The following is a 14,722-nucleotide window of genomic DNA, read 5'->3' on the forward strand; positions in this document are numbered from 1 at the left end:
CACGGAGAAACCCTGAAAATATAATATTGAGTTCACAAAGCAATTTGCAAAAGGATTTGTTCGGGATGATAGCATTTATGGATACTTTAAAAACACACCAAATGATAGTATATATTCTTAGGGAGACACAGAGATGCAGTAAAAGTTTAAAAACATGAACAAGAAGCCCATGCATCAGTCAGGATTATGGTTCCCTCTGAGTGGAAGTATGGGGTTTGTGTATTTTCTTTCCTTCCTTCCTTTCTTCTTTCCCTCCTTCCTTCGATTTTATTTACTTATTTGACAGACAGCACAAGCAGGGGGGGCAGCAGAGGGAGAGGGGGAAGCAGCCTCTTCCCCTAGCAGAGAGCCTGATGCGGGGCTGGATCCCAGGACCCCAGGATCATGACATGAGCCGAAGGCAGACGCTTAAGCGACTGAGCCACCCAAGCACCCCACGTGTTTTGCTTCTTAAATACAGAACGAAACAAAACAAAAAAACCCCAGAACTGTAACAAAGGTAGGTTGTGGATAGATGGCTGCCAGTTATATTGTTCCCTGCATTTTTTGGTATATTAGAAAGATTTTCTAAGAATATTGAATGTTTTGCCTTTCTAAAAGAATGTGTAATTGCCCAAACCATGTCTGCTCTGGATTTCCGAAGTAGGCTCACCTTTAAAATGCCAGGTGTGGGTTTTAGATAAGGTGCTCAGCATCACACCGCGGAACAACTTTATGGATTTCTTAAGAACCTAACTGTCAAATACAGTTACACTTAATTAAACTAAAAAAATGGCTTATTCTGGGAATGTTTACCAACTCTATTAAGGTCTTGGAAACAAGTATGTTTAAATCAGGGGTTGCCACTCTTGGTTACAGACTCCGATCACTTGGGGCAGCTTCCAGCAAAAAAGAGAGAGTCCAGCCCTACCAACTAAGACCCTGATTCAAGAGACTCAAGATGAAGCCTGGGTTTCTGTATCTCTAAAAAGCTTCCCCGGATGATTCTAAGACATAGCCTGGGCTGGAACCTGGCTTACATGCATGACTCGGAGAGTAAAAACCCAACCCCTCTTGCAGCAAACTTTCAAAAGCTAAACCATTTCCTTGTCTGTAGTCATGACTCATGAATGTGCCTGCCTGCTCCCCGTCCCTCCCCTCCCCACCCTTCCCCCAAAGTGTCTGGCTTTAAAATTTCTTTGTGTTAAACAAGTAACAAGGTTCAAAAAAACTGTGCCAGTCCCAAAGCTGCAGTGCCATCCCCGGCCGGCCCACTTCTCAGCTTCCCACACAGGTGACCACTTTGATTAGCTTGTTACCTTTGTCATACTCTTTATAAACAAATCTAAGCAATCAGAAACACATTTCCCTATTTCCCTCTGTTCTCTGTGAAAGGAAGCATACGACGTATCTTATCACGTGGTATACCTCCTATTCTGGAGATGTTTCCACCTTAGGACCTAGAGAATATTTTCAGTCCCTTTCTTTCATAGTTGTAAAACAGTCCATTGTGTACAAGAGCACTTTTGCCTTTTTTAAACCAGGACTGCTTTGGGGGGCCAAAAAAAACTAATCTAAGAGCAGGGATGGGAATGGTGCAACCGGAATTTCCTGATAAATAATTTCTTTATAAATAATCTCATTATAAATAATGCTGCAACAAAGGAGACCTCAGTGTCACTGTGTCAGTGCATGTCTCAACTGTGGACAAGGTTACACAAATCTAAAGGCAACAGAACAATGCAGATCTTCAAAACCCTCAGGCTGTTTTTCAGAGTCCATGGTCTCTCATGGTTGAAGGGGCGGGGGGTGGGTATTAGGGAGGGCACGGATTACATGGAGCACTGGGTGTGGTGAAAAAACAACGAATACTGTTACGCTGAAAAGAAATAAAAAATTTAAAAAAAAGTTTAATGGAAAAAGTAAATAAATAAGTAAAATCTTAAAAAAAAAAAAAAGTGAAATAATGTTTATGACCAGATAAATTGCTCGTTTCTTGACACAAAAGGGGTCCAAAATCCCAGGTTTGTGTCTCAGTTTTAGTGTTTTATTAGATTCTTTCTTTGATAGTTGAATTGTTCATGTATTTCTATAATGCATAAAGCTATGTTTTAACATAAACTTAGAATAAAAATGCATTTTTTCAAAAAAAAAAAAGAACACTGCAGGTCTATACACACATAGTTAGACACCACAGATTTATACACACATAGTACGTTTTTTGGGAAGAAAACTTTTCCTCTACCTACAGGAAGGCTGGGCAGGGTGGGTGGGAGTGGGCAGCTGGGACAATAAACAGATTAACAGGAGAAAAGACTGTTTCTTTGGGAGTGGGAATCTGGACAATAAACAGATTAACAGGAGAAAAGACTGTTTCTTTATCCGAAATCTGTTTTCCAGAGGCTTAAGTTTAGACAGTGTTCCTTGTGGCTGCCGACTGCTCAGATACTTTTCAGTTCACAATAATAATTTCTGTACCACTTAGGTGGGCTAATTCCTTCAGCCTGTGATACTCATTTCCCGTTCCGATAACTGCTGTTAAGAGGTAACCACGGATGGCAGAAGGGTGCTGATCCGATCTCATCTGATTGATGGTGGGTGAATCTCTCCTTCCAACTGATTTGCCTTCCTGGCATCTAATTACGAATTTCAAAATAAGCCTCTGAGAATTCAAAGAATTGCTACAGTGAGAGACCTCTGACCTGTATGATTTCACTCCTGTGCACTCTGCCTGTGGCACAAACTGGGAGTGGGAATTTTATTTTAGAGAGCATGAACTGAACTCAAAATTCGGATTAAGTGTTCCCAGGTTGTCTATGGCAGCAGTGAAACCACACTTACTCCCACTGGTAAATGTGAAAGGGTGCCCACTTCCCTAGGGCCGGGCCAGCAGAGCACGCTGCTCAACTTTTGGACTTCTGCGTCCATCTAACAGGAGAACTGTATCGCAAAGTGTTCTCATACTTGTATTTCTCCTATGAGTTTGCACATCTTTTCATCTGTTTAAGAACCATTTGTAGTTCTTTTTCTGTTTACGGTTTATTCATGTCCTTTGCCCATTTTCCTATTCAGTTCTTTTTTTCTTCCCTGATTTCCAGGAGCAGGAAGTCCTCCTCCCTTTGGTGGCAGTTGTTGCAATTTTTAAAAACCGGTTTGCCATCTGTCTTCTGACTTTGCTTATAACTTGTTCTATGCTGTCAGGCAGAAGTCTGTGATTTTTCTGTTGTCAAACTTCTTACTCTTTTTTTGGGTGATGACACCCAGCTTTTAATGAGAATGACATTCCTTACTCTTAAGATAATACAGGGATCTGCCCTTGATTATTTTTAGTATTTTATATATTTAATTTTCTAATTTAATAGGCATTTTAATACTAGCTAATGACAACAGTTGCATGAATAGATTTCATTTTTTTCTAAGTCCCTTTTTTTTTTTTTTAAGAGTAAGCTCTATGCCCAGTGTGGGGCTTGATCTCATGATTCCGAGATCAAGAGTGGCATGCTCTAGTGACTGAGCCAGCCAGACACCCACTAAGTCCTTTTTGATTTCCAAATCCATAAAAATCATATAATGATTCTACAGCTAGATAGAGCGCTCACCCTTGGTACACAAACATTGGTGGTATTTTTCATGTCCTTTTGCACTATTAAGAAACAAGTGTTTTTAACCAAGTGAATTTGAAGATCTAACTGGCTTTACCCAACAGTCATGAATTGGGCAGCATCCCATCTAGCAAGCAGAGGGGAGCGCCACTGAGCTAAATAACAGAAAGGTTTTCAAAGGCAGAGAAGACATTAAAAAAAAGAAGAAAGTAATTTGTTATCAGGGAATGCACTGTTTAGGCAAGGCTGCCCTCCCTCCTAAGGGGAGCTGAAGGGGTCTCTAAGTACCTTTCCTAGTTGGACCAGGAAATTCCAAGTTGACCCATTAAAGGTTACATTCTTGGGGGAAAAATTAAGTTAGGTGTTAACTCTTGGTTCCCCGCCTTGGGGCCCTTAACCTAAACCACACCATTTTGGGCCTCCGGTTTTCTCTTTCACAGTACCGATTCAACTTTATAGACCCAGAAAAGATAAAATAATATTATTTTATGATATAATTAAATATGTATAGTCCATAAAAAAAAGGATCTTTTCACCGTCAACAACTAGAATCCCTCTCCTTCTGATCCTGCTGGAAACTAAAAAACATTTTAAAAGCAAATCAACACAGTGAGAGATGATCAGATTGGTTAAAATAAAAAAAGTCATAGTGACATTGCCGACTGACGTCAAGAACGAGGCAGAAGTAGCTCTCACACGCCGCCATCACACGCCGCCACCACTGAGCACAGGAGACAGGACTGCCTGGAAACCTGGCTAGCAGTTTCACACAACTGTGCACTTCCCATGTGTCCCAGCACCTGCATTCCTGACTACTTACTCAGAGAAATGAGCACTGCAAGTTCGAAGAAAAGCCTGCGCACAAATATCAGAGCAGCTTTATTGCTCAGAGCCGAACACTGGAAACAACCCACTGTCTCTCATGAGGTGAACAGTGACGCACAGACAGGGTATGGCTCAGGGTAGGGAATCCACTTGGAACCCCAGGGTTGGCAGAAAGGTTGGTTTTAACCTGAAGACAATCGAGATTCAACAGATGCAGAAAGTCTTCTTGGAGTATCCTTCATCTGTCTAAAAGCAGTTAAGTTTTGGGAAAGGAGGCTGCCGGAAATCCCTTCTTGGGGGTTTCATGGAAAGGGTACCAACACCTGTATAGACAAGTATTATCAACAACTTAATTATCTCCTGCCTGCCCTCCTAAAATCCACGTCTTTCCTAAAAGAATCCTCTTTGTTTTTCCCTTTGAGCCCATTTTTTGCCCCTTCCCTTGTCCCTACTAAGGAACGGAAGCCTTTAATCTCAACGTTTGGAAGAGCCGGCTCCTTTTGTTGGGTCCCCCATACAGATGAAATAAACCTTTTCCTCGGGTTAATGTTTATTGTCAGTCGAATTTCCAGAATCCAGCTCCTGAACACAACAGGGCAGAGGAGATTTTCCTCCTCTAAAGGGGAATACTGCTCAGCAATAAAAGGAACAAACTATTCATTCGGGAAACAACCTGTTTGCATCTCAGGAGAATCATGCTGAATGTACAAAGCCAGTCCCAAAGGTTACAGAGCTATAATTTCACTTATCCGACATTCTTTTTATTTTTATTTTTTTAAAGATTTTGTTTATTTGACAGACAGAGACCACAAGTAGGCAGAGAGGCAGGCAGAGAGAGAGGGGGAAGCAGGCTCCCTGCTGCGCAGAGAGCCCGATGCGGGGCTCGATCCCAGGACGCTGGGATCATGACCTGGGCAGAAGGCAGAGACTTTAACCCACTGAGCCATCCAGGCACCCCATTTATCCGACATTCTTGAGATGATAAAATTATACAGATGGAGAACAGAAGCACTAGGTCACCAGGCTCAGGGATGTCATGCAGTTAAACAAGGGGAACGCAGGGATCTTTGTGAGGCTGGGAATGTCCTCTGGCTTGATTGTGGAGGTGGATACATAAACACACATGTGGGGAAACTGCACAGGACTAAATATACACATTTACAGGTGAAGCTGCAGGTTCCTGAGTAAGTCTGATGGATGGTCTCAATGTTAGTGTCCTGGCTGTGTAATTGTCTTGGAGTTTTTGTAAGATGATACCACTAGCAGACTGGACGCAGAGTATGCAGGATTCTTTTTGTGTTGCTTCTGACAGCTGCGTGAGAATTACCTACTGAAAATAGAGTTTTAAAAAATTCTATCACGCCCCCCCCAAATTAAATTAAACAGATTGCTTTAAAATTAGAGAAACCAGGAGCACCTGGGTGGCTCAGTGGGTTAAAGCCTCTGCCTTCTGCCCAGGTCCTGATCCCAGGGTCCTGGGATGGAGCCCTGTGCTGGGCTCTCTGCGCAGCAGGGAGCCTGATTCCTCCTCTCTCTCTGCCTGCCTCTCTGCCTACTTATGATCTCTGCCTGTCAAATAAATAAATAAATAAATAAATAAATAAATCTTAAAATTAGAGAAACCAAATGTCATAGCTTTGCATTATAGAAATCCATATGGCTTATGAGAATTTTGTCAACAATTTAGAAGAATGAATAAAAAGCTAAACATCACATCTCTTAAAATTTGCAACTATTTCTAAAACATGTAAATTTAAGACATTCCAGCAGGAAGTGGTAGTGAAGAAGGGAAGGTCCCTTCTGCCAAGAATTTACATAGTAAGTACAAGGCGGGACGCCTGGGCGGCTCAGTCAGTTAAGAACCTGCCTTCGGCTCAGGTGGGATCAAGTCCCACATCAGGCTCCCTGCTCAGGGGGGAGCCTGCTTCTCCCTCTGCCGGCTGCTCCCCCTGCTTGTGCCCACGGGCGCGCTCTCTCCCTGACAAGTAAATAAATAAAACCTTTAAAAAAAATGAATAAATACAAGGCAAGGTTAAACGCTGATGTGCTTAATTATGCTCACTGCTTGTTATTGCTTTAGCTTAATTAACCTAATCAAAATGAAAACAGTGATTTTTGTACTGTTTTTATGCCCCTTGTGGTATAAGGATCACTTTAGTATATAAAGTTTTGCAGGTTTACTGGACAATATTTAACACAGAACTTGTAACTGACACAGATAGGGCCCTTTTACGTAATCAGCTGGCCACATTTTTCTTCTACTGCCTCAGGCTCTGTGGTAGGAGGAGGCAGGGCCCTGCAAAGTCTGCTCGTCTACCTTCCAGCAAGGGGAGTAAAGGCAGTGGGGGCGGTTAGGAGATTTGCTTGGTAATGCTGCTGTACTGACCATGGCTTCTGGGTTCTTCCGTAGACTCGATGATGCAATGTTTCTTCCCCACTTTCTTTCTTTCTTTTTTTTTTTTTTTTAAGATTTTATTTATTTATTTGACAGACAGAGATCACAAGTAGGCAGAGAGACAAGCAGAGAGAGAGGAGGAAGCAGGCTCCCCACGGAGCAGGGAGCCCGATGCGGGGCTCGATCCCAGGACCCTGGGATCATGACCTGAGCCGAAGGCAGAGGCTTTAACCCACTAAGCCACCCAGGCGCCTCATCTTCCCCACATTCTAAAGGAGGATTCTCATCTTTTAGACAGATCTTTTACTGAATTCTGACTAAATCCAGGATATCCATTTTAAGATCTCATTTAAGTACTGCATATCCCACTTCAAATTTAAGTGGATCCTTTCTCTGCTTTCCCATCCTTAAGCCAAAACTTCTCCACCAGAACCCGTCTGACCTCTGCTTGCTTTCTCCATAACCAGTAGCTTCTGTGCTAGGAGTTCTCTGGAGCTATTAAAAAGGCAGCCCTTCCCTTTCGCCAGTCTGGGACTCCTCCTTCCAGTATCTACTGGTTCCGAACAATGCCACCACTTTCTGGTAGAAGAATACAGAGATGGTTGGTCTCAGGAGAGACCAAATTAAGCAAGATGGGGTCCAGGGCCAAGGCATCAGCATAGAGAAAACCTGTCCACCTTCATATAGCCCTGGCCAGGTCAGCAACTCTCTTTCCAGAACTATCCCTATTTCTAAAGAAATCTTACAAGATGAAGTTTTTAATGAACTTAAAACAATTTTTCTTTAAAGTAGGCTCCATGGGGGGGCCTGAACCTACAACCCTGAGTTCCAGACCTGAGCTAAAATCAAGAGTCAGATGCTCAACGAACAGAGTCACCCAGGCGCCCTTTAAAACAATTTTTAATTGTGCAATTAACTTGGAGCCAGCACCTTACCAGGTATGGGAACTGCCTTCCTTTGTGGGTAAACCAGGTTAGCAGTAGAGAGAGCAGTTAACACAGAAGTCAAGAGACCTGAGGTTCCAGACAGGAGTTGCACAGTTAAATGCCTGCAGGGGCTGCTGGACACCGAAAGGAATGACGGGAGCTTAAGAACCTGAAGCAGTTCTCTCTCCTTGAACAGACTCAGTTCATGCCCTGTCTCAAAGTGCATTCCAGCATCTCCAAGGCTAGCCCTGGGTACCTCTGCAATTCTGAAAACATCCTGCCCCTGCTCCCTGGGGGTTCTTTTCTCTACTCTAGCTGGCTCAAGTTCTGCTGGTACTTTTGCTCCTAGGACTGGACTTAAACACCCTCTTCCTTCTTTTGCTCCAGTTCTGAAAAAAGCCTACTCGTCACAAATCCTCCTCTAAGGGATACCCCACAATAATTCTCTTTGCCTTGCTTGTCTTCAACAGTCCCCCCAAACGGTCTGTGATAGACACCAAAGGCTCAGACCTGTAACTCTGGCTCTGGCTCTAATTCTACTAGTTTCCCGATCCCTCTCCTGCTCAGCTTCCAAAGTGCTTCCAGTCATAAGTTTAACTGAGACTTTTAGAAGTCTGGAGTCTAAAGCAGAATGAATCATCTTTCATTCTGTTCCCCCTAAACTGTTTTCCTCCAGACGCCCCAATCTTTGCACATCACTCAGCCACTCCATTCAGAAAACGTGGTGTCCATCTAATCCCTCCATTTCAAGATAATGACCCAATCTTCTCAAGGCTTCCTTTATGAATGCCCCGTTCAGTGGTATCACCTTAGCTGAGGGCCTGTCCCGCCACAGGCGAACGTCTGAAGTGGTCTAAGTGGGACCTAACCTCTTGGCTTCCCTCTGCAAGGTACTACCTGTTTTATCTGCTAAGACCCTTCGGCCAACAGCAGCTCAGGATCTCAGTGGCTCCTGCTGACATCTTGAAAACCAATTTCTATGGTCAAGAAACTGGGTGGGACAAATAGTAGGATGAGACAGAGTTTTCTGCCAGGTGATAAGGAGAAGGGCCACAGTTTCCCACCCTCGGAGTACACATGAAGCACGGGTCTATACCAGTGGTTCTGAACAGCGGCACACTTTTGCCCCCAAGGAACGTTGGCAGTGCCCGGAGACAGGCTGAGGTGTGGCAGGGGCCAGGGGTGCTCAACACCCTGGGATGCACAGGGCAGCCTCCCACAACAGAGAACGGGCTGGCCTCAGAGGTCGACAGTGCCCAAACTGAGAACCCCTGGTCTAGCACTTAGGAAAGGAGGAGTCAAAGCCATGTAAGCCCAAGGCAAGTCTGATGAAAGGATCTTGGAAGAAAGGAGAGAGAAGATCATCATGGTTACTTAGTCTTCTTAGCACTGGAAAGAAAGAAGGATGGGAAACAAGGCCCTATTCGCATTTGAAAAAAATGCATTTCTGTACTGATAAGTAATAACGTTATGAATGCTTGTGTTTCAGTAGACAAAAGGGCTGTTCTCTGGGACTGTGGACAACCCTGTTGGAACAACTCTCACTGTTGCAGGAACAAGTATGGACATAACCACGACACGTGATAGAGACTCGTCATTTTAACTCACTCCATCAAACTGTGAACTTACCACGCCAGCAGTCCTAGAATAATTATTTCTTAAACTAGTGCTGTACATTGCTACGCTAAACCTTGGTACACACAGCTCCCTTGGCCTATAATATCCACCCCTCTGCTGCTTTCCCTAAACCTGAGCCATCCCTTCTTTTGACGCTCAGTTCCAGCCCCTCCTTCTATAAGCAAATCTGTCCATGCTATTTATGTAACACTGGGAATAAATCAAATCTTCTATAGCCTTAATGGCATTTCTTAACGCATATACCTTGTCTCTCCAACTAAAAATGTAATTTCCCTGAGGTCAAAGACCCTGTTGTAAACGCACAGACCCCCAACATTGATCAGAGTACTTTGCACAAAGACACCCCACCCCCTCCTCCTGGAGTTACTAGTAATGGACTCTGCCTGTATTAACAGTGAGCGTTTACTGAGTACTTACTATGCACCAAGGGCTGTTCTAAGCACTTAACATCTAACATCGCCCTAATACTACTGTCCTCCCTACTTTGCAGGAAAGGAAAGAAACAGAATGGGGCAGTAACCTGTCTTGAGGTTGTCCCACTACGAGGCAGTGGAGAGGATTCAAACTCAAGTGCTCTGACTCCAGGGCCTGGATTTACAGCAGGTGAACAATTTCTGCTTATGCACGTACTCAGCTCTCACTGCCCAGATGCCACAGATGTCCAAAAGAGCGGTGTTGGTTTTCCTGAATAACAAAAAGCTGAACAAGATATGTATCTAGTTTAGCAGTTCCAACAACTCACAGACCTTTATAGGATTAACCTAACAAGGAAGTATCGCATCAAGAATATTTTTCAAGAATAATCTTTTGTAGGGAACCTGGGTGACTCAGTGGGTTAAAGACTCTGCCTTCGGCTCAGGTCATGGTCCCCGGGTCCTGGGACTGAGCCCCCCATCCGGCTCTCTGCTCAGCAGAGAGCCTGCTTCCCCCTCTCTCTCCGCCTGCCTCTCTGCCTACTTGTGATCTCTGTCTGTCAAACAAATAAAATAAAAATCTTAAAAAAAAAAAATGACCTTTTGTGAAGTATCAAGTTGCCTAAAATGTTTTGGAACCACAGGGTGACCAAGTCAATTTCCTACAAATTGGGTTGCCCAAACATAAGGGACAGGTTTGTTCTGATGTATTTGCAGGGACAAAAAAGTCCTTCTGAGAAGGCAAGCGTGGCTGAGTGTCCATGCTGTGACCTTACTGCTGGATGCCAAGGGCACACTGAACACTCACTACCTCCCAGTTCCTCACTGGTGAGATGAAGCCACTAACACTTGCCCAATAGAAAAGAGGGCATTGGGTGCAGGATATAAAGTGCTCTCCCTGGCCTATCGTAAATTCTCACTAAATTCTGCCTTTCCATTTATCTTTTTCTTTTTAAAATTTTTATTTGAGAGAGAGTGAGAGAGAGCACCAGTTGGGGAGAGGGAGAAACAGACACACAGCTAAGCGGGGAGCCCGTGCAGGACTTGATCTCAGGATCATGACCTGAGCGGATGGCAGACACTTAACCTACTGAGCTACCCAGGAGCCCCTCCATTGATCTTTGAGAGGGACCAAAATTGGCCCTACTTTACAATTCTCTACCCTCCATGCCACCTGCTATGACAGCAATAAACCTAGATCATAGATGATTCTCTACCACCAAGGCTCAAAACCTTCCAAGGCTCTGGACAATCCAAAGGATAAACTCCAGCATTCCTTAAAATGCCCCCAGTCCCCTTTTGTTGCAGTGTTTTCCCCAATTCTCTTCTCCTAAAATCTAAACCCAGCTCCCAAAGAGCCTCTCTCTCTCCTAATGGTCCTGATCATTGCTCCCTCCTCCGAACCCACAGGCAGACTGTGGACCCCTGGGATTTGAATGTCTACATAACCGCAGATTTGTTGGATACAGTTCTAACTTCTCCACTAAAAGAGAAATTTCTAAAAGCTAAGTGTTCAGGGTCTTTAGTGTATCTGCCATAGCACATGATGCCTCATGCATGGCAACAGTAAGAGCTAACATTTAATGACATCTGACTCTACACCAGGCACTATTTTATTTAATTTATTTTTTTAAAGATTATGAGCAGAGAGCCTGATGCGGGGCTCGATCTCAGGACCCTGAGATCATGACCTGAGCTGAAGGCAGAAGCTTCACCCACTGGGCCACCCAGGTGCCCCATACACCAGGCACTATTTTAAAGGCCTCACATCCCCCTATGGCTAGATGCTATTATTCTCCCCCATTTTATAGATCAAGAAACTAAGATCCACAGAAGTAACCTGTCCAAGATTATACTGCTACAAAGTGACACAGCCTGTGCTCAAACCCATTCAATCTGGCTGCAAAACCACATTCTTTTTTTTTTTAATTTTTTATTTATTTTCAGCGTAACAGTATTCATTGTTTTTTCACCACACCCAGTGCTCCATGCAATCTGTGCCCTCCCTAATACCCACCACCTGGTTCCCCCACCCTCCCACCCCGCCCCTTCAAAACCCTCAGGTTGGGGGCGCCTGGGTGGCTCAGTGGGTTAAAGCCTCTGCTTTCGGCTCAGGTCATGATCCCAGGGTCCTGGGATCGAGCCCCGCGTTGGGCTCTCTGCTCAGCAGGGAGCCTGCTTCCTCCTCTCTCTCTCTCTCTGCCTGCCTCTCTGCCTACTTGTGATCTCTGTCTGTCAAATAAATAAATAAACAAAAATCTTAAAAAAAAAAAAAAAAAAGAGCTCAAAACCCTCAGGTTGTTTTTCAGAGTCCATAGTCTCTCATGGTTCACCTCCCCTTCCAATTTCCCTCAACTCCCTTCTCCTCTCCATCTACCCTTGTCCTCTATATTATTTGTTATGCTCCACCAATAAGTGAAACCATATGATACTTGACTTTCTCTGTTTGACTTATTTCACTCAACATAATCTCTTCCAGTCCTGTCCATGTTGCTACAAAAGTTGGGTATTCGTCCTTTCTGATGGAGGCATAATACTCCATAGTGTATATGGACCACATCTTCCTTATCCATTCATCCGTTGAAGGGCATCTTGGTTCTTTCCACAGTTTGGCGACCGTGGCCATTGCTGCTATAAACATTGGGGTACAGATGGCCCTTCTTTTCACTACATCTGTATCTTTGGGGTAAATACCCAGCAGTGCAATTGCAGGGTCATAGGGAAGATCTATTTTTAATTTCCTGAGGAATCTCCACACTGTTCTCCAAAGTGGCTGCACCAGTTTGCATTCCCACCAACAGTGTAAGAGGGTTCCCCTTTCTCCACATCCTCTCCAACACACGTTGTTTCCTGTCTTGCTAATTTTGGCCATTCTAACTGGTGTAAGGTGGTATCTCAATGTGGGCAAAACCACATTCTTAACCACAGTGCTAGAGTCACCATCCCATCAATCACATTAGCTAATTACTGTAAATGAGCTTTAAAAAATATGAAAGACAATAAGCCCCAATAAATTCAAAACAAATCCAAACAAAATCCAAACAAACAAAATCCAAAGAAATCCAAACAAAATCCAAAACAACTCCAAATGAAATAGGTCTCCACTATCTCTAAGGGAGGGAGGCAGTAGTGCATGAAATTTAGCATCAGACTGGAATTTGAACACCAGCTCTTACCACTCTCTAGCTGAGCGACCCTGAGCAAATCACCTGATCTTTTTCAGCATCAGCCTCTGTAGCCAACAGATTAAACTACCACTACTGTGTGGGATGGTTCATAAGAATTAAGTAAGATCAAGGGTGCCTGATGGCCCAGCTGGTTAAAAGCCTGCCTTTGGCTCAGGTCATGATTCCAAGGTCCTGGGTTTGAGCCAGGCGTCAGGCTCCCTGCTGAGCCTGCTGAGCTCCCTTTCCCCTTTCCCCCAGGCCTGCTAGTGCTCTCTTTCACTCACTCTCTAATAAATAAATAAAATCTTGAGAAGAAAAAAAGAATTAAATGAGAGGACACAGGTAGAGCCAAGAACAAGTCTGCCACACAGTATGTGGTCAATGAAGGCTGACTCTAAAAGGAGAGTCAAATTGCGAAGCCCTGGGAATTTTCTTTGCTAAACTGTTAAAACAAGTATAAAATAGTACTGATGGTGTCATAAAGGCTTATTTTTTTTGCAGCAATATCCCAATATGACTTTAGTAATTTTCTTAATACCCCAAACCCATAAAACAATCAAATAACATTAACTACCCCTAATTAAACAAACGAGTCCTGCCTCTGGGCATAACACTCACTGAAAGAGCACTTTGAAGAGCCTTTAAAGCAAGTGCAAAGAATGAAAACGTTTACAAGGAAGAAGAAGTCAAGCTGACAACGAGAAGTGCTGCATAACCAAATGTGTGCCAGTTTTCTGGAAAGCATGCCCTAGGACAAAAAGCCGGATAGTGGGAATGCTTAATATGATGAGAAAACCCTGACGAAGTATCAAAGAATCTACAGTTTGGGCCGGTCCGCAGACCAGAATTGAGTACAACAGGTGGAATGATAATCCTGGGAAGCAGGTTTCAGCTCAAGTTCAAGGCAGCAGGGCGGGAGTGGGCACCCCTGAACCGCGCAGAGCTCACCCATGGGAGATGCTGCGGCTCCAGTCATGAGATAAAGGGCAGAGGGAATTCTTTAACTGGTCGGTAAGTCTGACCAATTCTGAGGTCCCTTCCTAACGTTGGAGATGGGCCGCAGAAGACAGGGAAATGCTCTGCTCAGAAAGAGACTGTGCCTGTATTTTAACCATCTTTTCAGTTAAAATTGGGAGTGGGGGTGAAATGTAATAATTGGGGAAACGTGGCAATAGAGAGGTAACATCTCTGCAAAATGCCCCTAAAGATCCTAAACTCCGAGGCTCCCGGGGCCCAGTGGCTTGCAAAGGGTATCTGGCAACAGTGGCTCCGATTCCACTCATGGTGCGTGCTCCCGCAAAGAAGCTTCTAGAATAGCTCCCAGCCCCTTTCTCACCAGCTGCTACTGTCACCCCTCCTAAGAGAAGCGGAGGCCGGCTCCGCCAGAGACCTGGAGGGAGATCGGCGTCGCGGTCAGCCCCGGGTGAAGGGTCTGAGACCGATCGGGCGGAAAGAAGGAGGCTCCGACCCGGGACGTGCAGCGGGCTCCCGGGTCCCGTCATATGAGAAGCCCCCGCCGCCAGTGCCAAGGTCGTCCCCGACTCCTAGGACGCCCGGCGCCAGCGCACTCACCAGCGCGCTGCCACGCAGCAGCTGAGCCGCCGCTCGCTCCATGGGTGCCGCAGACCAAGTAGCTGCGCCAAGCCCAACAAGCCGCTGCTCGGTGCCTCGGGGCCCAGCGCCAGCGCTTTGGGGCGGAGCCAGGGCCTCACCTCCGCCCCGCCCCAGCGCACCTCTCTGGCCCCGCCCCCTCGCGCCTACGGAACCCCAAGAGAGA

General features: G+C 44.9%; 1 protein-coding gene across 1 annotated transcript in view; it reads right to left on the reverse strand.

Annotated features, from left to right (window-relative positions):
* Window positions 1–14,622, reverse strand: part of ACADSB (acyl-CoA dehydrogenase short/branched chain) — a 38,819-nt gene extending 24,197 nt beyond the window's left edge. The window contains exon 1 of the mRNA XM_080823707.1: window positions 14,518–14,622. Within this exon, the coding sequence (XP_080679833.1) occupies window positions 14,518–14,559 (42 nt within the window). The 5' untranslated portion in view covers window positions 14,560–14,622. The remainder of the gene's footprint in view (window positions 1–14,517) is intronic.
* Window positions 14,623–14,722: the final 100 nt, after the last annotated feature.

This window comes from Martes martes (assembly GCF_963455335.1).
Source record: "Martes martes genome assembly, chromosome: 14".
Lineage (NCBI taxonomy): Eukaryota > Metazoa > Chordata > Mammalia > Carnivora > Mustelidae > Martes > Martes martes.